We start from the raw sequence: 23,797 nt of genomic DNA, 5'->3' as shown, positions 1-23,797 counted from the left end.
GTGAACACACATTGGAAGAACTCAGCTGTAAGTTTGATGTTTGGTGTGATGTGTATTTTATTATAATAAAGTTCAATGAGATCAAACACATGTGGTTATTCTCAGTCCTTCAACACATGTTTCCTAGCAGAACAACAACCTGTACAGTAATAAACAATTCCTAGATCCAATAGCTCTATAAACCTCCACATCAATCCCAATACTCCCATAAACGTGTTCCATAAACCCAAAACGAAACTGTAAAGTAGACTGCACTTCAGTCAGCATCATAGAGACTGGTGACTGCTCTTTCAGCATGATGGGTACTTAGGAATGTATGTGTCCTTTGTCCCAGCAGGGAATAATCTCTCTCTCCCTCTCTCTCTCTCTCTCTCTCTCTCTCTCTCTCTCTCTCGCTCTCTCTCTCTCTCTCTCTCTCTCTCTCTCTCTCTCTCTCTCTCTCTCTCTCTCTCTCTCTCTCTCTCTCTCTCTCTCTCCTCTCTCTCCTCTCTCTCCTCTCTCTCTCTCTCTGTCCCCATCCCTCTCCCCCCTGTCCCCTGTATTATTCATTGAGAAGCACTCTGTTCAGTTGTGCAGAAACGGACCACAGGTGATGATTATGATGTAATAATGGCTGTGTGTGGGTGGATCATAGAAATAGAATGAATAGAAAGGGCATCTCCATTCAAGTCAAGGATTTCATAATGGGTGGACTGGCAGCCATTTTGAGTGTACCCATGCCAGGAAGTAAAAGCTAGGTTGAAGATGATGAAGGTTAACACAACGGGATTCTAATATCCCATAACTCTTTGCAACAATGGGACCAGCTATGCTAGTATAGCAGTTGCACTGGTAATTAGAAATGACGCTGATCCCAGATTTGTGACAACTATGTCTTAGCCTGTATATTTTCGACCTAGAATAAAAGCAGGAATGGTACCCTTCAATCTGTGCTATGATTTGTTAACTCAACTGACATTCCAAAAAATACATTCCATTGCATGAGACACATCAGAGGCGAGTTCAACAAGGTTTCTGTTTGCGTCGAACATGTTACCAGAGTAACAACTTCAGTTGAACGATTTGAATGAACATTCCAAAGTGTTATGGTGAAACATCAAACAGCTACTTTTTGTAAGGATTACTGTGGCTTTTTAGCAACAAAATTCAAACTGAAAATGACCTAGCTATTCTTACTAAAGTCTACATGGCCACTAGATTATTTTTTTGTGGCATTTTAGACCCAAAACAGACACTTCCGTTCGCCGCACACTACCTTCACAGACTGTTCACTAACGCGGCTAACACAAAACAAATGGAATACGTTAGCTATTTCCCTTGTTGAATAATTTGAATGAACATTTTAGAATACCATGACAATCCAGCATCAGCTAAGAGAAAATTATTTCATCACAATACTAGGTAACCATTGTGAGTGTACCCATGAGTTTACCAGTCAAATTGTCAGGGTTAGAACTTCCAAGAAGGTTCTATTCATTATATTTCTATGCGGTGGATAGATTCATGTGATTGTCCACTGTTGAGCTGGTGCCTCTCTAAATACACGGGGGCTAGTGTAGTTAGGCCCCTCTCCAATTCTTTACTGTTATTTACAGCCAAATACGAAAGGATCTAGTTTGAAAAGGTTGGAATATTGTCCAAACTCCTTGGCTGTCACCGAATTAGGCACCAGTCAGGCATCAAGATGTGAACATAGTTGAAGATGGAGGAAGTGATTTGGAGCCAATGGGTTGAGCAGGTCCATATTTACCAGACTGATCCTTCGTCCAGAACCGTCCACATATTTTCTAACATTGGGGACGGCTAGGAGGAAAGCAGGGCATTAATATAACCCGGTCCATTTTGTAAAGTTGGTACTTAGTACAAAAAATGTCTGAGGGGCAGTGCTTGACAGGAGCTCACCAGAACCGAGTACGGGCACCTCAAATGTTCTACTGTTTCAGTTCCTGCACCTCTGATGTAATATTAGCTCAAAAGTATTGTGTCCTGTAGTATTGTGTTCCTGTAGTATTGCGTTCCTGTAGTATTGCGTTCCTGTAGTATTGCGCTCCTGTAGTATTGTGTTCCTGTAGTAATGTGTTCATGTAGTATTGTGTTCCTGTAGTATTGTGTTCCTGTAGTATTGCGCTCCTGTAGTATTGTGTTCCTGTAGTAATGTGTTCATGTAGTATTGTGTTCCTGTAGTATTGTGTTCCTGTAGTATTGTGTTCCTGTAGTATTGTGTTCCTGTAGTATTGTGTTCCTGTAGTATTGTGTTCCTGCACCTAAATATAAACAGTACTGGCACCCAAAATGAGTATGGGCACCTATTTCAGTCCAAGTCAAGCACTGCTTAGGGGTAGTACCGAATCCAACCTGTCAAGGCTAACGCAATGGTACTAGACTACCATCTAGTGTTGATGTCCTGTATTACAGAAATTGCCAGCACAGTCCTGCGGTGGTCTGGTGTTATTTCAATACTTAATGTGGTGATAAATCAAAATGGCAGAGAAATGTATATCCACTTGAAAAGTCTTGGCAGTCAGTATAGACAACGAGATAATCATTCTTACTGTCTATTTCTTTCCAGTGTCCACTCTCGTCTCCCTCAAGCATGGCTCTCCTCTTAAAATAAAACGTAAATACCTTTGTACCTCATAATCATGACAAAACAAGCAAGATATTTAGTGAGGGAATTCCATTGCCCTGCATGTTTGAGTCAGCATTTTACTGCTGTGATTGTAACTGCTGACGTACAGAACCTGTATGATTACTTCCTCAAAACAAGATGTTCTGTTGACTTCCTCCTTCTGATGTCATAGGACTTTCACTACATCCTCTTTACATTCATTCAGTTACAGGTCACGAGCAATGGAATGAGAACATTTCCAGAACTGGATTTTCACTGATTCCGTAAGAGAGATACAAGACAATAGAGAGGTTTGTTGGTGACAGTTGTACATTTGAGAATGAACCAGTGATTGATATCTCAATGCTTTTTGTCATTAGTTGATCTTTGTTTTTGCAATCTTTAAATAGCTATTCATGACAACATATCAAAATTAATTTAACTTAGAATTTCTTATGCATTTATAACAACATGCTTACTGGCAACTCTGGCCTAGGATCAAGAGAATGATCAGTAATTTACAAGAAAAAAACTCCACAAACAGGAAGAAACTGTACTTTGATGGTGCCCATCATCCTGTAGTTGGCCAGGTAGAACTAATATACAACCATCAAAGCCAGATCAATGTAAATGTCAATGTAATCTAAAAATGTAGTCCCTTAGTTGTATATTTAACTGACAGAAAGTGAATGCAATGTATGCAACACAAGGCTTTTGAAAAGAAGTGTTTTTAGAAGACCACTGCTGACCTCTCATGGTGTAGCATCCTCTACAGTTACTACATCCACCCACTGGTGACCTCTCATGGTGTAGTGTCCTCTACAGTTACTACATCCACCCACTGGTGACCTCTCATGGTGTAGTGTCCTCTACAGTTACTACATCCACCCACTGGTGACCTCTCATGGTGTTGTGTCCTCCACAGTTACTACATCCACCCACTGGTGACCTCTCATGGTGTAGTGTCCTCCACAGTTACTACATCCACCCACTGGTGACCTCTCATGGTGTAGTGTCCTCTACAGTTACTACATCCACCCACTGGTGACTTCTCATAATGTAGTGTCCTCCACAGTTACTACATCCACCCACTGGTGACCTCTCATGGTGTAGTGTCCTCTACAGTTACTACATCCACCCACTGGTGACCTCTCATGGTGTAGTGTCCTCCACAGTTACTACATCCACCCACTGGTGACCTCTCATGGTGTAGTGTCCTCCACAGTTACTAAATCCACCCACTGGTGACCTCTCATGGTGTAGTGTCCTCTACAGTTACTACATCAATCCACTGGTGACCTCTCATGGTGTAGTGTCCTCTACAGTTACTACATCAATCCACTGGTGACCTCTCATGGTGTAGTGTCCTCTACAGTTACTACATCCACCCACTGGTGACCTCTCATGGTGTACTGTCCTCTACAGTTACTACATCCACCCACTGGTGACCTCTCATGGTGTAGTGTCCTCCACAGTTACTACATCCACCCACTGGTGACCTCTCATGGTGTAGTGTCCTCTACAGTTACTACATCCACCCACTGGTGACCTCTCATGGTGTAGTGTCCTCTACAGTTACTACATCCACCCACTGGTGACCTCTCATGGTGTTGTGTCCTCCACAGTTACTACATCCACCCACTGGTGACCTCTCATGGTGTAGTGTCCCCCACAGTTACTACATCCACCCACTGGTGACCTCTCATGGTGTAGTGTCCTCTACAGTTACTACATCCACCCACTGGTGACCTCTCATGGTGTAGTGTCCTCTACAGTTACTACATCAATCCACTGGTGACCTCTCATGGTGTAGTGTCCTCTACAGTTACTACATCAATCCACTGGTGACCTCTCATGGTGTAGTGTCCTCTACAGTTACTACATCCACCCACTGGTGACCTCTCATGGTGTACTGTCCTCTACAGTTACTACATCCACCCACTGGTGACCTCTCATGGTGTAGTGTCCTCCACAGTTACTACATCCACCCACTGGTGACCTCTCATGGTGTAGTGTCCTCTACAGTTACTACATCCACCCACTGGTGACCTCTCATGGTGTAGTGTCCTCTACAGTTACTACATCCACCCACTGGTGACCTCTCATGGTGTAGTGTCCTCTACAGTTACTACATCCACCCACTGGTGACCTCTCATGGTGTAGTGTCCTCTACAGTTACTACATCCACCCACTGGTGACCTCTCATGGTGTAGTGTCCTCTACAGTTACTACATCCATCCACTGGTGACCTCTCATGGTGTAGTGTCCTCTACAGTTACTACATCAATCCACTGGTGACCTCTCATGGTGTAGTGTCCTCTACAGTTACTACATCCACCCACTGGTGACCTCTCATGGTGTAGTGTCCTCCACAGTTACTACATCCACCCACTAGTGACCTCTCATGGTGTAGTGTCCTCTACAGTTACTACATCCACCCACTGGTGACTTCTCATAATGTAGTGTCCTCCACAGTTACTACATCCACCCACTGGTGACCTCTCATGGTGTAGTGTCCTCTACAGTTACTACATCCACCCACTGGTGACCTCTCATGGTGTAGTGTCCTCCACAGTTACTACATCCACCCACTGGTGACCTCTCATGGTGTAGTGTCCTCCACAGTTACTAAATCCACCCACTGGTGACCTCTCATGGTGTAGTGTCCTCTACAGTTACTACATCAATCCACTGGTGACCTCTCATGGTGTAGTGTCCTCTACAGTTACTACATCAATCCACTGGTGACCTCTCATGGTGTAGTGTCCTCTACAGTTACTACATCCACCCACTGGTGACCTCTCATGGTGTACTGTCCTCTACAGTTACTACATCCACCCACTGGTGACCTCTCATGGTGTAGTGTCCTCCACAGTTACTACATCCACCCACTGGTGACCTCTCATGGTGTAGTGTCCTCTACAGTTACTACATCCACCCACTGGTGACCTCTCATGGTGTAGTGTCCTCTACAGTTACTACATCCACCCACTGGTGACCTCTCATGGTGTAGTGTCCTCTACAGTTACTACATCCACCCACTGGTGACCTCTCATGGTGTAGTGTCCTCTACAGTTACTACATCCACCCACTGGTGACCTCTCATGGTGTAGTGTCCTCTACAGTTACTACATCCACCCACTGGTGACCTCTCATGGTGTAGTGTCCTCTACAGTTACTATATCCACCCACTGGTGACCTCTCATGGTGTAGTGTCCTCTACAGTTACTACATCCACCCACTGGTGACCTCTCATGGTGTAGTGTCCTCTACAGTTACTACATCCACCCACTGGTGACCTCTCATGGTGTAGTGTCCTCTACAGTTACTACATCCATCCACTGGTGACCTCTCATGGTGTAGTGTCCTCTACAGTTACTACATCCACCCACTGGTGACCTCTCATGGTGTAGTGTCCTCCACAGCTACTATTCAATATTTTCTCTGTCTGTCTGCTTCATCAGTTAGTATCTGTCGTTGTGCTGTCCAAAAAAAGTAACCTTTATTTAACTAGGCAAGTCAGTTAAGAACAAATTCTAATTTTACAATGATGGCCTACACCGGCCAAACCTGGACGATGCTGGGCCAATTGTGCGCCGCCCTATGGGACTCCCAATCACGGCCGGTTGTGATACAGCCTGGATTCAAACCAGGGTGTCTGTAGTGACGCCTCAAGCACTGAGATGCAGTATCTTAGACCGCTGCGGCACTCAGGAGCCCACCTCATACCACACAAAATGAATACACAAAAGAAGTGAGAATTCTTAGTAAAATATAAATTATTTATTATAGATATAAAATGTAACAGTAACTGTTAAATGTAACAGATGTGATCAATGATCTGATCATACACAATACCTTTATGAATAAAAGGGTTAAAACTTGCGATTTCTGATGCTCATAGAACAAGATTACATCATTAAACTCTGCCAACACAGAGATTATTTCATATACAAATAGGTTATATAAAATAAAAAACTGGGTGGTTCCAGCCCTGAATGCTGATTGGCTGACAGCTGTGGTATGTCAGATCGTATACTATCGGTATGACAATAAATCATATTCTTACTGCTCTAATTATTGGTAACCAGTTTATAATAGCAATAAGGCTCCTCGGGGGTTTGTCATATGTGGCCAATGTCCCACGGCTAAGGGCTGTGTCCAGGTGCTCCGCGTTGCTTATATTCTTCATTTATTATACTTTTCAGTACAGAAAAATGTCTGATAAAACTCAGGTAGTTGGATAAACGTAGAGATAGCAGGGTTCCAGCATGTTTGCATTCTCCTCCGTCAATGAAGACAGCAACACGACGTCTTCGTCCCCTTGTGATGACAACTATATTCCTATGACTTTCTCTTGTTCAATCGTTCCGCTCTCTCCCTGTAGAGAGGAAATCAAGTTATGTCATCCATTTCTTACAACCATAGTTTGACCTAATATCCTTATGATAAACCCTACACACACTGTCAGTACAATTCAATTCCATGGAACCAAATCATTTTTTCCCGAATAAAAATTAATGAATTCTTACCTCAGCTTGCGAACAGCTTTCATAACCCAGCCCTTGGTGGGATCCACACATGGGAATCTCCCGCTGACCGTGTGGAAACTGGAAGAGAACATGTTGTAGAGACAACATCAGTCAATCATCAGTGCTTTATAGGCTTACATCTCTATAATATCACAATGCAATATCACTTCGCAAATGAATCAATGCAAATAATATCAAGTTATCAAATTGTATTACTTCTATTATACAATTATTTTATACTTAATGATATACTTAAATGAATGAAATAATACATGTATTACAATTCATCTTTTCATTTTACTTGCAATTTGTCTCAGACCTATTAAGCACAGTTCTACTGTTAGGCCTTCCAACGTCACTCACATGATAGCATCAATGTTGCAGTTGTCATTCACTGTCTGTACGGAAAAGCCACGGATGAGACCAATGTCTATCCTACCCTGGGAGTAACGTGTACAACAGCCTGTAGGAAAACCTATTGAGCAAAAAGACAAGAATTGTTATCTTGTATAGCAATTAAACAACACAATTAGCAAAAAACAAGGAGAGAGGGAGACAGAGGCAGGCAGACAGACAGACGGACTAAGACAAAACTTCCACATCCAATATTGACCTTGTTTAGCTGCAGAAGCCTTGGCAGCAAACAGCCCCACAGCCAGGAGCACGAGCAGCACAATAACAGGGGCTCTGATCTGGGCCATCTCTTCTTCTGTGGTGCTGTGGTTAGTGATGTGTTGAGCTGCTGTGATGATGAGCTGCTTGTCTTGATGAGCTGCTTGTCTTCAGACAGAGAGATTCAGTGGCTGTGTGAGGTCCTACTCCTCACCAGAGCTATATATATACTACTGGTGCAGGTAGAAACTTATTCTCTGATAGGTAAAATGGGCTTTTCTATCCACGCCTTAAAACCAAAGTTCCACAGCAGAATTTCCCCGTCACTTTCCCCAACGAGCAAAAAAGGGAAACAAGATTCTTTAACACAATAAGAGGGAGAATGTTTGAACACAACTATGACTTGTTTATTAATATACAGCATTTATTCTGAGTAGATTCAAATGCACTAGAATGTCGTCCCTAAATATTGTAAGTAAGAATATAAGTGTACATAAATGCTTGTAGCTTTGTTGAAGTCTCCTGGGTTAAGAAATACATTTTGGGATTATGGTAAGTGAGAGTTTGTGTTTATATTATATCTCAGTATATCTTTATCCTGGTTCTGGGGACCCAAAGGGTTTAGTTTTGCCCCAAACGCTACTCACCTGATTCCACGAATTACCTCATCATCAAAACCCTGCTCAGACGACGCATGCATCGACCAATGTTTGTGTGGCACGTCATCGACCGTGCAGTCGAGCACCAGATTGCTATAACATAACATATGTTATAACAACAGCTATAGTTATAGTTATAACAGTTATAACAAGTTATAACAACAGCTGATACGTAAAATACCTATCCAGGCAGTCGATCATCAGTCGATACCATTACAACCATGTGTTAGTTTTTCTCATTCTATTTTAATTTAGAAATGTTCACAAGTTGTTCACTTGTTTCACAAGAGACAGACTGACACACATTTTCTGTTTTGACTGATTTAGCTGATTTAGCTGATTTAACACTTAGCTTTGTTATTTATTCCTTTTAGCATTTTAATGTGATGGTAAAAAAAACACCAACACCAAAATTAAGTTCTCAGCCGCAGACATGACAAGCAAATCTGGAGGTGGGCTTGAAAAAAAAAACTGAAGAGCATAAGCTCTTCAATCAAATCAACACGTCTGCCATCTAAGCCCGAAAGTCAAAGTGGAGTCACCCCTCATGTGTGTATTACTATTTAGATTCTGGTTAGCAGGATGATCTTTCAATTATTATCTGAGGAAGGTGTATTGGTTTTATCTTCAGCTATTCTTTAGTGTGAGTGATTGATCTCAACTTATGTCCACATAAGTGTATGAATAAATAGTGTTGTTAAAATGTATCTACGTTAGTTTTCCTTCCTTGACTTGAAGTATCACCATTTTCATTGAACAATTCCTGAGGTTGGTGAACCATATTGTTTTGACTGAATTGCTTCCAACTTTAGTTAATGTATTAGGTAAACTACAATCAGAATCTAAATGTTTGCATTCATCAAATACATTAAAACGTAACAAAACTTTGTCTGCATATGAAATAAAATTTGAAAAAAACACTGTTTACATGAACAAAAAGATGGGTCAAACTTCATTTTCTGCTAATGTGAGCTTCTGATTCTCCCTTCCTCTTAATCTCTCATTCTCCCTCCCTCGCCCAGCATGTAAGATCCAGCATGCATCAGCAACGCCTGGGCAGAGGAACACTCCCAATGATTAGTGGAATCAGGTGTCTAGTGCTACGGCAATAACAGAACAGTGCACCCCTTTTGGGTCCCCATTAAGAAACACCGTTCTATCCTATGATCCTATATGAACTAGTTATAAATACAAGGAGTGTAGGGTGAATTACATGCCAACCACTGTACCTCAATTGAACAATATATACATTCTACAGTATAATGTCCTTTATAACGAAAGGATGTGGGAGATGTGCCAATCATATAAAAACCTTTGTATTTTGATTCAGACAGAGAATAACTGTTCTCAAATTAATAGCCTGTTTACACACCCATTCATCATTCTAAGTGACAAGAAAATAATTCCCATCAAAATACGTCAGTTTAAGTTAGAGATATCAGATTTTTGAATGGGCTGCATCTCAATCCACCACATCCACGTATGTCGGCCTTCCACATATGCAGTGAAAGATGTCAGACCTGGAGAATTCCCCAAAATCCGTCTTCTCACAAAATCGTCTGAAGAGTGCGAATGGTTCTCCGGATCTCTGTTTTGCTCTACGTCCCCCACAAGCCCCACGGGTCTCGTCTGAAGTCAGTAACACTAATGTGTCAACTATTGTCTGTTGCGTCTGAACCGTTTCAGCTACAAACGAATACTTCACTAATACCACACTGACTCTCACGAACACGATGGTGTCCTCTGTTTTGCTCTACGACCCCCACAAGTGTCACGGGACTCATCTGAAGGTACCAATACAAATGAGTAGACGTATGGAGGTAGTTTTGTGCCAACAAAAACATGGGGATAAATATGTATCCCAAAAAACCTAAATATTTCCTGAGTGTTCTTATATCTCCCAGATACAGGACAGACACTTCAAAACCTTATTGATTATGATTAATTTTTTTACTGTCTTTTTTGTGATTTATGAATGTGTTATTCATGGCTTTCTATTGGCTATAGTAGCAAAGGAAAATTTCAATATTTTATGAATTATTTTTGATACCTAAAGGGGTCCTAAAATTCAACATCAAATAGCTAACTAATCCATTGGGTAACCATCTTAAAACAGTTCCATATGTTAGATTAGTAGAACACCCTCCTATCTCCCAAATGGCTTAGACTTTTAGAGGTTTTAACACCTTTGCTGTGATTATGTGTGTATGTGTAACCATGTACCCACATCAGTGAAACCACCACAGATCATATCATAGAACATACTGTATGTACAGTTATCAGATTTATCAGTTGGTCTAGGAGGAAACACAGTGCATTGTGCACCACACAGAGGAGGCTGGTGGAAGGAGCTATAGGAGGACGGGCTCATTCTAATGGCCGAAATGGAATTCATGAAATGGTACCAAACACATCAAACACATGGAAACAACGTGTCTGACTCTTTTCCATTGATTCCATTCCAGCCATTACAATGAGCCTGTCCTCCTAAAGCCCCTCTCACCAGCCTCCTCTATCTCCACAGTGATAAAGTCTATTGAGTCAAACCATGGAACTGACCCTGTTTATGTCCTATGAAGCTGTGAAAGGGCACATTTGGGGTGGTGATATTTATACAAAAATATGTGATGAGTTAGATATCAACCAAACCAGAAAATCACCTCAGAACCAGTATAGAACTTTTATTTCACCACAGGGTGTTGCACTGAGGATGAGCAATAACTTTTCTTACAAGACGTATGACAGCTATGATGACATAATGACCCCAGGGCTCTGAGTTGTAATGCCTAATTCTACAGCTCTGACTGATGGTCAACATTCTATACCAGAGGAACAGTCCTCTAACCTGTTGAGCAGGGGAATTTCAAATGGCGCCTTTGAAGGGGAACTTTCAGGTGGGACTTTGTTTGTCACGCCTGCTCCCGCTCCCCCTCCCCCTCCCTGGCGCTCGAAGGCGCCAGGCTCCCCAGCATTACGCACTCCTGCCACCGTCAGAACGCACACCTGCCTTTCCCCATCATGTGCATCAGCGTATTATTGGACTCACCTGGACTCAGTCACCTGTTTATTACCTCCCCTATATTTGTCAGTTCCCCATCTCTGTTCCCTACTGCATTGTTTATCGTCTGTCCGTATGTTTCCCGGGGCTGACGCTGTTGCTTGTTCCATGTCTGTTCCAATTAAATGTTGACTCCCGGGCCCTACTTCTCATCTCCAGCGTCGGCTCTTACAGCTTTTGAATATTTGATGACTGTAACAATAGAATAATAACTGAATTACATTAATGAAATCACAACAACAAAGCATGAATTCATGCTACTAATAATCTATTGTCAACTTCCCGTCTATTTGAAACATTTAGATTTCTTAATCACTGTTCATGTGTTGAACTATTTAATTCTCACAAGAAAATAACTTGGTTGCAAATGCAGAATGAGAACTTCCAGAACTGGAATTTCACTGCTTTGATAGCAGAGACAACAGTGTGTGTTGTGACACAGTTTGGAATTTGGGAATTTAACACTGATTGATGACTCAGTGCTGATGTCATTGGTTCCTCTTGGTTGTGCTACCTTTATAGATGAATATGAACAGCTCTTGTAAATAGTCATATATCTGATTGTTTTGAATGAATATGCATTTGTCACAACATCAACTCTTGTCTAAAACCTCAAAAAGGAACAAGAAGAAACAGTTGTATGAAACTCCTGTTGTTTGCCAGGTAGAAGTTATTGTATGTTGTATACAACCATCAAGGCAGGTCCATGTAGATTTCAATATAATCCAAAAATAACAACTTGGAGCTTAAACACCACAGACACATCCAAAATGAATGTACTGTATGTCATCTCTACAAGTCCTTTGGAATAGGAGTGTTTTGATAAGAAACACTGTGAGAGTGATTCACCCACTGGTGACCTCTCATGGTGTAGTGTCCTCTACAGTTACTACATCCACCCACTGGTGACCTCTCATGGTGTAGTGTCCTCTACAGTTACTACATTCACCCACTGGTGACCTCTCATGGTGTAGTGTCCTCCACAGTTACTACATCCACCCACTGGTGACCTCTCATGGTGTAGTGTCCTCTACAGTTACTACATCCACCCACTGGTGACCTCTCCTGGTGTAGTGTCCTCTACAGTTACTACATCCACCCACTGGTGACCTCTCATGGTGTACTGTCCTCTACAGTTACTACATCCACCCACTGGTGACCTCTCATGGTGTAGTGTCCTCTACAGTTACTACATTCACCCACTGGTGACCTCTCATGGTGTAGTGTCCTCCACAGTTACTACATCCATCCACTGGTGACCTCTCATGGTGCAGTGTCCTCTACAGTTACTACATCCATCCACTGGTGACCTCTCATGGTGTAGTGTCCTCTACATTTACTACATCCACCCACTGGTGACCTCTCATGGTGTAGTGTCCTCTACAGTTACTACATCCATCCACTGATGACCTCTCATGGTGTAGTGTCCTCTACAGTTACTACATCCATCCACTGGTGACCTCTCATGGTGTAGTCCTCTACAGTTACTACATCCATCCACTGGTGACCTCTCAAGGTGTAGTGTCCTCTACAGTTACTACATCCACCCACTGGTGACCTCTCATGGTGTACTGTCCTCTACAGTTACTACATCCACCCACTGGTGACCTCTCATGGTGTAGTGTCCTCTACAGTTACTCATCCACCCACTGGTGACCTCTCATGGTGTAGTGTCCTCTACAGTTACTACATCCACCCACTGGTGACTTCTCATGGTGTAGTGTCCTCTACAGTTACTACATCCACCCACTGGTGACCTCTCATGGTGTACTGTCCTCTACAGTTACTACATCCACCCACTAGTGACTTCTCATGGTGTAGTGTCCTCTGCAGTTACTACATCCACCCACTGGTGACTTCTCATGGTGTAGTGTCCTCTGCAGTTACTACATCCACCCACTGGTGACTTCTCATGGTGTAGTGTCCTCTACAGTTACTACATCCACCCACTGGTGACTTCTCATGGTGTAGTGTCCTCCACAGTTACTACATCCACCCACTGGTGACCTCTCATTGTGTAGTGTCCTCCACAGGTATTACATCCACCCACTGGTGACCTCTCATAATGTATTGTCCTCCACAGTTACTATATATTTTCTCTGTCTGTCTGCTTCATCAGTTAGTATCTGTCATTGTGCTGTCCAAAAAATGTAACCTTTATTTAACTAGGCAAGTCAGTTAAGAACAAATTCTTATTTACAATGACGGCCTACACCGGCCAAACCTGGACGACGCTGGGCCAATTGTGCGCCGCCCTATGGGACTCCCAATCACGGCCGGTTGTGATACAGCCTGGATTCAAACCAGGGTGTCTGTAGTGACGCCTCAAGCACTGAGATGCAGTATCTTAGACCGCTGCGGCACTCAGGAGCCCCACTCATACCACACAAAATGAATACACAAAAGAAGTGAGAATTCTTAGTAAAATATAAATTATTTATTATAGATATAAAATGTAACAGTAACTGTTAAATGTAACAGATGTGATCAATGATCTGATCATACACAATACCTTTATGAATAAAAGGGTTAAAACGTGCGATTTCTGATGCTCATAGAACAAGATTATACCATTAAACTCTGCCAACACAGAGATTATTTAATATACAAATAGGTTATATAAAATAAAAAACTGGGTGGTTCCAGCCCTGAATGCTGATTGGCTGACAGCTGTTGTATGTCAGATCGTATGCTATCGGTATGACAATAAATAATATTCTTACTACTCTAATTATTGGTAACCAGTTTATAATAGCAATAAGGCTCCTCGGGGGTTTGTCATATGTGGCCAATGTCCCACGGCTAAGGGCTGTGTCCAGGTGCTCCGCGTTGCTTATATTCTTCATTTATTATACTTTTCAGTACAGAAAAATGTCTGATAAAACTCAGGTAGTTGGATAAACGTAGAGATAGCAGGGTTCCAGCATGTTTGCATTCTCCTCCGTCAATGAAGACAGCAACACGACGTCTTCGTCCCCTTGTGATGACAACTATTCCTATGACTTTCTCTTGTTCAATCGTTCCGCTCTCTCCCTGTAGAGAGGAAATCAAGTTATGTCATCCATTTCTTACAACCATAGTTTGACCTAATATCCTTATGATAAACCCTACACACACTGTCAGTACAATTCAATTCCATGTAACCAAATCATTTTTTCCCGAATAAATATGAATGAATTCTTACCTCAGCTTGCGAACAGCTTTCATAACCCAGCCCTTGGTGGGATCCACACATGGGAATCTCCCGCTGACCGTGTGGAAACTGGAAGAGAACATGTTGTAGAGACAACATCAGTCAATCATCAGTGCTTTATAGGCTTACATCTCTATAATATCACAATGCAATATCACATCGCAAATGAATCAATGCAAATAATATCAAGTTATCAAATTGTATTACTTCTGTTATACAATTATTTTATACTTAATGATACACTTAAATGAATGAAATAATACATGTATTACAATTCATCTTTTCATTTTACTTGCAATTTGTCTCAGACCTATTAAGCACAGTTCTACTGTTAGGCCTTCCAACGTCACTCACATGATAGCATCAATGTTGCAGTTGTCAATCACTGTCTGTACGGAAAAGCCACGGATGAGACCAATGTCTATCCTACCCTGGGAGTAACGTGTACAACAGCCTGTAGGAAAACCTATTGAGCAAAAAGACAAGAATTGTTATCTTGTATAAACATTAAAAAACACAATTAGCAAAAAACAAGGAGCGAGGGAGACAGAGGCAGGCAGACAGACAGACGGACTAAGACAAAACTTCCACATCCAATATTGACCTTGTTTAGCTGCAGAAGCCTTGGCAGCAAACAGCCCCACAGCCAGGAGCACGAGCAGCACAATAACAGGGGCTCTGATCTGGGCCATCTCTTCTTTTGTGGTGCTGTGGTTAGTGATGTGTTGAGCTGCTGTGATGATGAGCTGCTTGTCTTGATGAGCTGCTTGTCTTCAGAAAGAGAGATTCAGTGGCTGTGTGAGCTCCTACTCCTCACCAGAGCTATATATATACTCCTGGTGCAGGTAGAAACTTATTCTCTGATAGGTAAAATGGGCTTTCCTAACCACGCCTTAAAACCAAAGTTCTATGGCAGAATTTCCCCATCACTTTCCCCAACGAGCAAAAAAGGGAAACAAGATTCTTTAACACAATAAGAGGGAGAATGTTTGAACACAACTATGACTTGTTTATTAATATACAGCATTTATTCTGAGGAGATTCAAATGCACTAGAATGTCGTCCTAAATATTGTAAGTAAGAATATAAGTGTACATAAATGCTTGTAGCTTTGTTGAAGTCTCCTGGGTTAAGAAATACATTTTGGGATTATGGTAAGTGAGAGTTTGTGTTTATATTATATCTCAGTATATCTTTATCCTGGTTCTGGGGACCCAAAGGGTTTAGTTTTGCCCCAAACGCTACTCACCTGATTCCACTAATTACCTCATCATCAAAACCCTGCTCAGACGACGCATGCATCGACCAATGTTTGTGTGGCACGTCATCGACCGTGCAGTCGAGCACCAGATTGCTATAACATAATATGTGGTTAGCTGATACGTAAAATACCTATCCAGGCATTGTAAGATCCAGCATGCATCAGCAACGCCTGGGCAGAGGAACACTCCCAATGATTAGTGGAATCAGGTGTCTAGTGCTACGGCAATAACAGAACAGTGCACCCCTTTTGGGTCCCCATTAAGAAACACCGTTCTATCCTATGATCCTATATGAACTAGTTATAAATACAAGGAGTGTAGGGTGAATTACATGCCAACCACTGTACCTCAATTGAACAATATATACATTCTACAGTATAATGTCCTTTATAACCAAAGGATGTGGGAGATGTGCCAATCATATAAAAACCTTTGTATTTTGATTCAGACAGAGAATAACTGTGTTCTCAAATTAATAGCCTGTTTACACACCCATTCATCAATCTAAGTGACAAGAAAATAATTCCCATCAAAATACATCAGTTTAAGTTAGAGATATCAGATTTTTGAATGGGCTGCATCTCAATCCACCACATCCACGTATGTCGGCCTTCCACATATGCAGTGAAAGATGTCAGACCATGAGAATTCCCCAAATCCGTCTTCTCACAAAATCGTCTGAAGAGTGCGAATGGTTCTCCGGATCTCTGTTTTGCTCTACGTCCCCCACAAGCCCCACGGGTCTCGTCTGAAGTCGGTAACACTAATGTGTCAACTATTGTCTGTTGCGTCTGAAACATTTCAGCTACAAACGAATACTTCACTAATACCACACTGACTCTCACAAACACGATGGTGTCCTCTGTTTTGCTCTACGACCCCCACAAGTGTCACGGGACTCATCTGAAGGTACCAATACAAATGAGTAGACGTATGGAGGTAGTTTTGTGCCAACAAAAATATGGGGAAAAATATGTAACCCAAAAAACTTAAATATTTCCTGAGTGTTCTTATATCTCCCAGATATAGGAAAGACACTTCAAAACCTTATTGATTATGATAAAAACATTTACTGTCTTTTTTATGATTTATGAATGTGTTATTCATGGCTTTCTATTGGCTATAGTAGCAAAGGAAAATTGCAATATTTTATGAATTATTTTTGATACCTAAAGGGGTCCTAAAATTCAACATCAAATAGCTAACTAATCCATTGGGTAACCATCTTAAAACAATTCCATATGTTAGATTAGTAGAACACCCTCCTACCTCCCAAATGGCTTAGACTTTTAGAGGTTTTAACACCTTTGCTGTGATTATGTGTGTATGTGTAACCATGTACCCACATCAGTGAAACCACCACAGATCATATCATAGAACATACTGTATGTACAGTTATCAGATTTATCAGTTGGTCTAGGAGGAAACACAGTGCATTGTGCACCACACAGAGGAGGCTGGTCGAAGGAGCTATAGGAGGACGGGCTCATTCTAATGGCTGAAATGGAATTCATGAAATGGTACCAAACACATCAAACACATGGAAACAACGTGTCTGACTCTTTTCCATTGATTCCATTCCAGCCATTACAATGAGCCTGTCCTCCTAAAGCCCCTCTCACCAGCCTCCTCTATCTCCACAGTGATAAAGTCTATTGAGTCAAACCATGGAACTGACCCTGTTTATGTCCTATGAAGCTGTGAAAGGGCACATTTGGGGTGGTGATATTTATACAAAAATATGTGATGAGTTAGATATCAACCAAACCAGAAAATCACCTCAGAACCAGTATAGAACTTTAATTTCACCACAGGGTGTTGCACTGAGGATGATCAATATCTTTTCTCACAAGACGTATGACAGCTATGATGACATAATGACCCCAGGGCTCTGAGTTGTAATTCCTAATTCTACAGCTCTGACTGATGGTCAACATTCTATACCAGAGGAACAGTCCTCTAACCTGTTGAGCAGGGGAATTTAAATGGCGACGTTGAAGGGGAACTTTCAGGTGGGACTTTGTTTGTCACGCCTGCTCCCGCTCCCCCTCCCCCTCCCTGGCGCTCGAAGGCGCCAGGCTCCCCAGCATTACGCAATCCTGCCACCGTCAGAACGCACACCTGCCTTTCCCCATCATGTGCATCAGCGTATTATTGGACTCACCTGGACTCAGTCACCTGTTTATTACCTCCCCTATATTTGTCAGTTCCCCATCTCTGTTCCCTACTGCATTGTTTATCGTCTGTCCGTATGTTTCCCGGGGCTGACGCTGTTGCTTGTTCCATGTCTGTTCCTATTAAATGTTGACTCCCGGGCCCTACTTCTCATCTCCAGCGTCGGCTCTTACAGCTTTTGAATATTTGATGACTGTAACAATAGAATAATAACTGAATTATATGAATGAAATCACAACAACAAAGCATGAATACATGCTACTAATAATCTATTCTCAACTTCCCGTCTATTTGAAACATTTAGATTTCTTAATCACTGTTCATGTGTTGAACTATTGAATTCTCACAAGAAAATAACTTGGTTGCAAATGCAGAATGACAACTTCCACAACTGGAATTTCACTGCTTTGACAGCAGAGACAACAGTGTGTGTTGTGACACAGTTTGGAATTTGGGAAGTTAACACTGATTGATGACTCAGTGCTGATGTCATTGGTTCCTCTTGGTTGTGCTACCTTTATAGATGAATATGAACAGCTCTTGTAAATAGTCATATATCTGATTGTTTTGAATGAATATACATTTGTCACAACATCAACTCTTGTCTAAAACCTGAAAAGGAACAAGAAGAAACAGTTGTATGAAACTCCTGTTGTTTGCCAGGTAGAAGTTATTGTATGTTGTATACAACCATCATGGCAGGTCCATGTAGATTTCAATGTAATCCAAAAATAACAACTTGGAGCTTAAACACCACAGACACATCCAAAATGAATGTACTGTATGTCATCTCTACAAGTCCTTTGGAATAGGAGTGTTTTGATAAGAAACACTGTGAGAGTGATTCACCCTCTGGTGACCTCTCATGTTGTAGTGTCCTCTACAGTTACTACATCAATCCACTGGTGAACTCTCATGGTGTAGTGTCCTCCACAGTTACTACATCCACCCACTGGTGACCTCTCATGGTGTAGTGTCCTCTACAGTTACTACATCAATCCACTGGTGACCTCTCATGGTGTAGTGTCCTCTACAGTTACTACATCCACCCACTGGTGACCTCTCATGGTGTACTGTCCTCTACAGTTACTACATCCACCCACTGGTGACCTCTCATGGTGTAGTGTCCTCCACAGTTACTACATCCACCCTCTGCTGACCTCTCATGGTGTAGTGTCCTCTACAGTTACTACATCCACCCACTGGTGACCTCTCATGGTGTAGTGTCCTCCACAGTTACTACATCCATCCACTGGTGACCTCTCATGGTGTACTGTCCTCTACAGTTACTACATCCACCCACTGGTGACCTCTCATGGTGTACTGTCCTCTACAGTTACTACATCCACCCACTGGTGACCTCTCATGGTGTAGTGTCCTCCACAGTTACTACATCCACCCTCTGCTGACCTCTCATGGTGTAGTGTCCTCTACAGTTACTACATCCACCCACTGGTGACCTCTCATGGTGTAGTGTCCTCCACAGTTACTACATCCATCCACTGGTGACCTCTCATGGTGTAGTGTCCTCCACAGTTACCACATCCACCCACTGGTGACCTCTCATGGTTTAGTGTTCTCTACAGTTACTACATCCACCCAATGGTGACCTCTCATGGTGTAGTGTCCTCTTCAGTTACTACATCCATCCACTGGTGACCTCTCATGGTGTAGTGTCCTCTACAGTTACTACATCCATCCACTGGTGACCTCTCATGGTGTAGTCCTCTACAGTTACTACATCCACCCACTGGTGATCTCTCACGGTGTAGTGTCCTCTACAGTTACTACATCCCCCCCACTGGTGATCTCTCACGGTGTAGTGTCCTCTACAGTTACTACATCCACCCACTGGTGACCTCTCATGGTGTAGTGTCCTCTACAGTTACTACATCCACCCACTGGTGACCTCTCATGGTGTAGTGTCCTCTACAGTTACTACATCCATCCACTGGTGATCTCTCATGGTGTAGTGTCCTCTACAGTTACTACATCCATCCACTGGTGACCTCTCATGGTGTAGTGTCCTCTACAGTTACTACATCCATCCACTGGTGACCTCTCATGGTGTAGTCCTCTACAGTTACTACATCCACCCACTGGTGACCTCTCATGGTGTAGTGTCCTCTACAGTTACTACATCCACCCACTGGTGACCTCTCATGGTGTAGTGTCCTCTACAGTTACTACATCCATCCACTGGTGACCTCTCATGGTGTAGTCCTCTACAGTTACTACATCCACCCACTGGTGACCTCTTATGGTGCAGTCTCCTCCACAGTTACTACATCCACCCACTGGTGACCTCTCATGGTGCAGTCTCCTCCACAGTTACTATTCAATATCTTGTCTCTGTCTGCTTCATCTGTTAGTGTCTGTCATTGTACTGTCCAAGGTTCATCTTACATTCACCACTCATACCACACAAGATGAACACACATGATAAGTGAGAATTCTTAGGAAAATATATTTATTATAGACATAAAATGTAACAGTAACGGTGACAAAATTATCAAATGTTTTCATGGAAAAAGTATAAACATTTAGTTTCCTGATACTCTTTAACGAGATCGTAACCTTATTGCACATATAAAAATAGGTTTCATTTTAACAATAATTTATTCATTTACAAAATCTATTTATATAAATTCAGCCCAGAAAATATAGGTAGATGGATAGCAGATGAAACAGGATGGGAGATTTACACTGGTTATTAACATGTTCAGTTCCTGACTGTTAAATACACATGTTCTGCTGATCTGTATCCAGAACCCATCATCGGATTAGGACTGTGATTTCCTGATGTGAACCGCCTTGTCCCTGAAATACATTAGAAACATTCATATTATTTTCAGTTGTTAAGGCCACTCTTATATTTCAATATCTCTAATTTAGAGTTGTATCTGTTGTCAAATCTGAAGCATGTTCAGTGTGTCTACATTCAGGAGTACCAACTCTGTTTGTACCATTCATAATAAACAACTATATTCTAAATCCCTTTAAATATTCAAGTGTAAATTGTATAACAGTTGTAATGTCATTTATGAGAGTCATTCTTACCCCAGTCGGTTGACATGTTGGATCACCCAGCTCTGGGAAGGGTCTGCACACAAATCTTTCCCCTTTTTAGTGTGGAATCTGGAAGAGACACATACAAAACCGTAAGTCCATATTCAACACTCTGTTTTTACAGCATTGTTAACCCATATTTCTATTCAACTATAATTACAGTATAATGTATTTTTCTTGTTGAATAATTTAAAGTTCTCTAAAGAATCCTGAACCTCAATTCAAAACTAAATAATCACATCAAAGATACTCACATGATGGCAGGGATTCTGCAGATTTCAATATCATTCTGTAGGGTATAGCCTACGATAACTCCAAAAGGTATTTCCCCACCAGTATAGCTTTGACAGCAGCCTCTTCTACGACGTCCTGTAAAAAATGAACAAATCAACAATTAAAGAGGAATCTTGATGAAGACTAAATATAACTCTAATTGTCCAACAGTTTATTTCAGTGTTCCAGTAATAACACAGACGGACTAAGACACAACTTTCACAGCAGAATATTGACCTTGTTTAGCTGCAGAAGCCTCAGTAGTGAACAGCCCCACAGCCAGGAGCACGAGCAGCACAATAACAGGGGCTCTGATCTGGGCCATCTCTTCTTCTCTGGTGCTGTGGTTAGTGATGTGATGAGCTGCTGTCTTGTCTTCAGAAAGAGAGCTTCAGTGGCTGTGTGAGGTCCTACTCCTCACAGAGCTATATATATACTCCTGGTGCAGGTGGAAACTTATTCTCTGAGAGGTGAAATGGGCTTTCCTACCCACGCCTTAAAACCAAAGTTCCACGGCAGAATTTCCCCATCACTTTCCCCAACGAGCAAAAAAAATGGAACAAGATTCTTCAACAGAACAAGAAGGAGAATGTTTTGAGGCCAATCTTTACTTGCCTATTCATGATCGACAATCATAGTATTAAGTACTAGTATTAAGTACTACATATTTCAATGAAGAATTTGTGTTGATACTCTCTCCTATGATCCTATATAGACATGTACATATCTGGCAGCCTGGAGAGTGTAAGATTATTGCCTTTCTATTATGAGGTTGCATTGCCAACCACGGTCTCAAATTAACTTATTTTTATGTGATTATGTGTGTGTGTGTGTAGCCATGTACCCACGTCAGTGAAACCACTGCAGATCTTATCAACATTGAACATACTGTATTTACAGTTATCAGATTTATCAGTTCATTTAGGAGGAATCACAATGCATTGTGAACTACAGTGGGTAAGGTTGTGCAGTCAAACCAAGGGATTGCCTCTTTTTGTGGCCTATGAAGCAGTTGACACATTTAAGATGGTGATATTGATGAGAAAATATGTGATTGGACTGTTAGATAGCAAACAAACCACAATAGCACCACAGAACCAGTAAATCACTTTGATTTCAAGACAGGCTGAGTGTTGCACTGAGGATGATCAATAACTTTTCTTACAAGACGTATGACAGCTATGATGACATAATGACCCCAGGGCTCTGAGTTGTAATTCCTAATTCTACAGCTCTGACTGATGGTCAACATTCTATACTAGAGGAACAGTCCTCTAACCTGTTGAGCAGGGGAATATACATGGGATTGATGTGTGTATTATTTATTTACATTTGCTAGGTATTACTGCACTGTTAGAGCTAGAAACACAAGCATAACATCTGCAAATCTGGGTGCTCGACCAATAAACGTTGATTTGATTTGCACTGAAATACAACAGAGGAATGTAATATCTTTTCTGATAAATACAATTGTCCCTTCTATGTGTGAGTGTGTGTGACTGCAACCTGGTCTCAGAGCATTTCATATTATTATGTAATAGAGGTCGACCGATTAATCGGAATGGCCGATTAATTAGGGCCGATTTCAAGTATTCCGTATTTCACTGAAAGAATAAATGTTTTGTTTTCGAAATGATAGTTTCTGGATTCGACCATATTAATGACCTAAGGCTCGTATTTCTGTGTGTTATTATGTTATAATTAAGTCTATGATTTGATATAGCAGTCTGACTGAGCGATGGTAGGCACCAGCAGGCTCGTACGCATTCATTCAAACAGCATTTTCGTGCATTTTGCCAGCAGCTCTTCGCAATGCTTCAAGCATTGCGCTGTTAATGACTTCAAGCCTATCAACTCCCGAGATTAGGCTGGTGTAACCGATGTGAAATGGCTAGCTAGTTAGCGGGGTGCGCGCTAATAGCGTTTCAAACGTCACCCGCTCTGAGACTTGGAGTAGTTGTTCCCCTTGCTCTGCAAGGGCCACGGCTTTTGTGGAGCGATGGGTAACGATGCTTCGAGGGTGCTGTTGTCGATGTGTTCCTGGTTCGAGCCCAGGTAGCGGCGAGGAGAGGGATGGAAGCTATACTGTTACACTGGCAATACTAAAGTGCCTATAAGAACATCCAATAGTCAAAGGTATATGAAATACAAATCGTATAGAGAGAAATAGTCCTATAATTCCTATAATAACTACAACCTAAAACATCTTACCTGGGAATATTGAAGACTCATGTTAAAAGGAACCACCAGCTTTCATATGTTCTCATGTTCTGAGCAAGGAACTTAAACGTTAGCTTTCTTCAAATTGAACATGTTTGTTATTTATTTGAGGCTAAATTGATTTGATTGATGTATT

General features: G+C 41.7%; 2 protein-coding genes across 3 annotated transcripts; both read right to left on the bottom strand.

Moving 5' to 3' along the window:
- Window positions 1–6,375: 6,375 nt before the first annotated feature.
- On the bottom strand, window positions 6,376–8,016 carry LOC139551327 (C-C motif chemokine 20-like). The gene is made up of 4 exons (XM_071362829.1): window positions 7,754–8,016; window positions 7,504–7,615; window positions 7,141–7,218; window positions 6,376–6,989 (listed from the first exon to the last, which is right to left on the bottom strand). Exons 1-4 carry the CDS (start codon window positions 7,839–7,841, stop codon window positions 6,953–6,955), a joined length of 315 nt encoding a protein of 104 aa, XP_071218930.1. The 5' UTR covers window positions 7,842–8,016; the 3' UTR covers window positions 6,376–6,952.
- A 5,876-nt stretch (window positions 8,017–13,892) lies between these two features.
- LOC139550272 (C-C motif chemokine 4-like) lies at window positions 13,893–21,868 on the bottom strand. 2 transcript variants are annotated; one of them, XM_071361056.1, is made up of 4 exons: window positions 15,267–15,571; window positions 15,017–15,128; window positions 14,654–14,731; window positions 13,893–14,502 (listed from the first exon to the last, which is right to left on the bottom strand). In XM_071361056.1, exons 1-4 carry the CDS (start codon window positions 15,352–15,354, stop codon window positions 14,466–14,468), a joined length of 315 nt encoding a protein of 104 aa, XP_071217157.1. In that variant the 5' UTR covers window positions 15,355–15,571; the 3' UTR covers window positions 13,893–14,465. The 2 variants fall into 2 exon arrangements, with proteins under 2 accessions (XP_071217157.1, XP_071217156.1); XM_071361055.1 differs by lacking the exons at window positions 13,893–14,502; window positions 14,654–14,731; window positions 15,017–15,128; window positions 15,267–15,571 and adding exons at window positions 20,553–20,919; window positions 21,160–21,237; window positions 21,423–21,537; window positions 21,679–21,868.
- Between the last annotated feature and the right edge of the window lie 1,929 nt (window positions 21,869–23,797).

Source organism: Salvelinus alpinus, chromosome 23 (genome assembly GCF_045679555.1).
Source record: "Salvelinus alpinus chromosome 23, SLU_Salpinus.1, whole genome shotgun sequence".
NCBI lineage: Eukaryota > Metazoa > Chordata > Actinopteri > Salmoniformes > Salmonidae > Salvelinus > Salvelinus alpinus.
This window is presented reverse-complemented; position numbering and strand designations above follow the sequence as displayed.

What these genes read in the sequence shown, in the direction of transcription:
- LOC139551327 (XM_071362829.1), bottom strand. Translation starts at nt 7,841, where the DNA reads ATGGCCCAGATCAGAGCCCCTGTTATTGTGCTGCTCGTGCTCCTGGCT. An exon ending in TGCAACATTGATGCTATCAT is followed by an intron (nt 7,219 to 7,503) that starts GTGAGTGACGTT and finishes GTTCTCTTCCAG; the next exon opens with TTTCCACACGGTCAGCGGGA. An exon ending in AAAGCTGTTCGCAAGCTGAG is followed by an intron (nt 6,990 to 7,140) that starts GTAAGAATTCAT and finishes TCCTCTCTACAG; the next exon opens with GGAGAGAGCGGAACGATTGA.
- LOC139550272 (XM_071361055.1), bottom strand. Translation starts at nt 21,766, where the DNA reads ATGGCCCAGATCAGAGCCCCTGTTATTGTGCTGCTCGTGCTCCTGGCT. An exon ending in GGCTTCTGCAGCTAAACAAG is followed by an intron (nt 21,538 to 21,678) that starts GTCAATATTCTG and finishes CATTTTTTACAG; the next exon opens with GACGTCGTAGAAGAGGCTGC. An exon ending in TGCAGAATCCCTGCCATCAT is followed by an intron (nt 21,238 to 21,422) that starts GTGAGTATCTTT and finishes TGTCTCTTCCAG; the next exon opens with ATTCCACACTAAAAAGGGGA.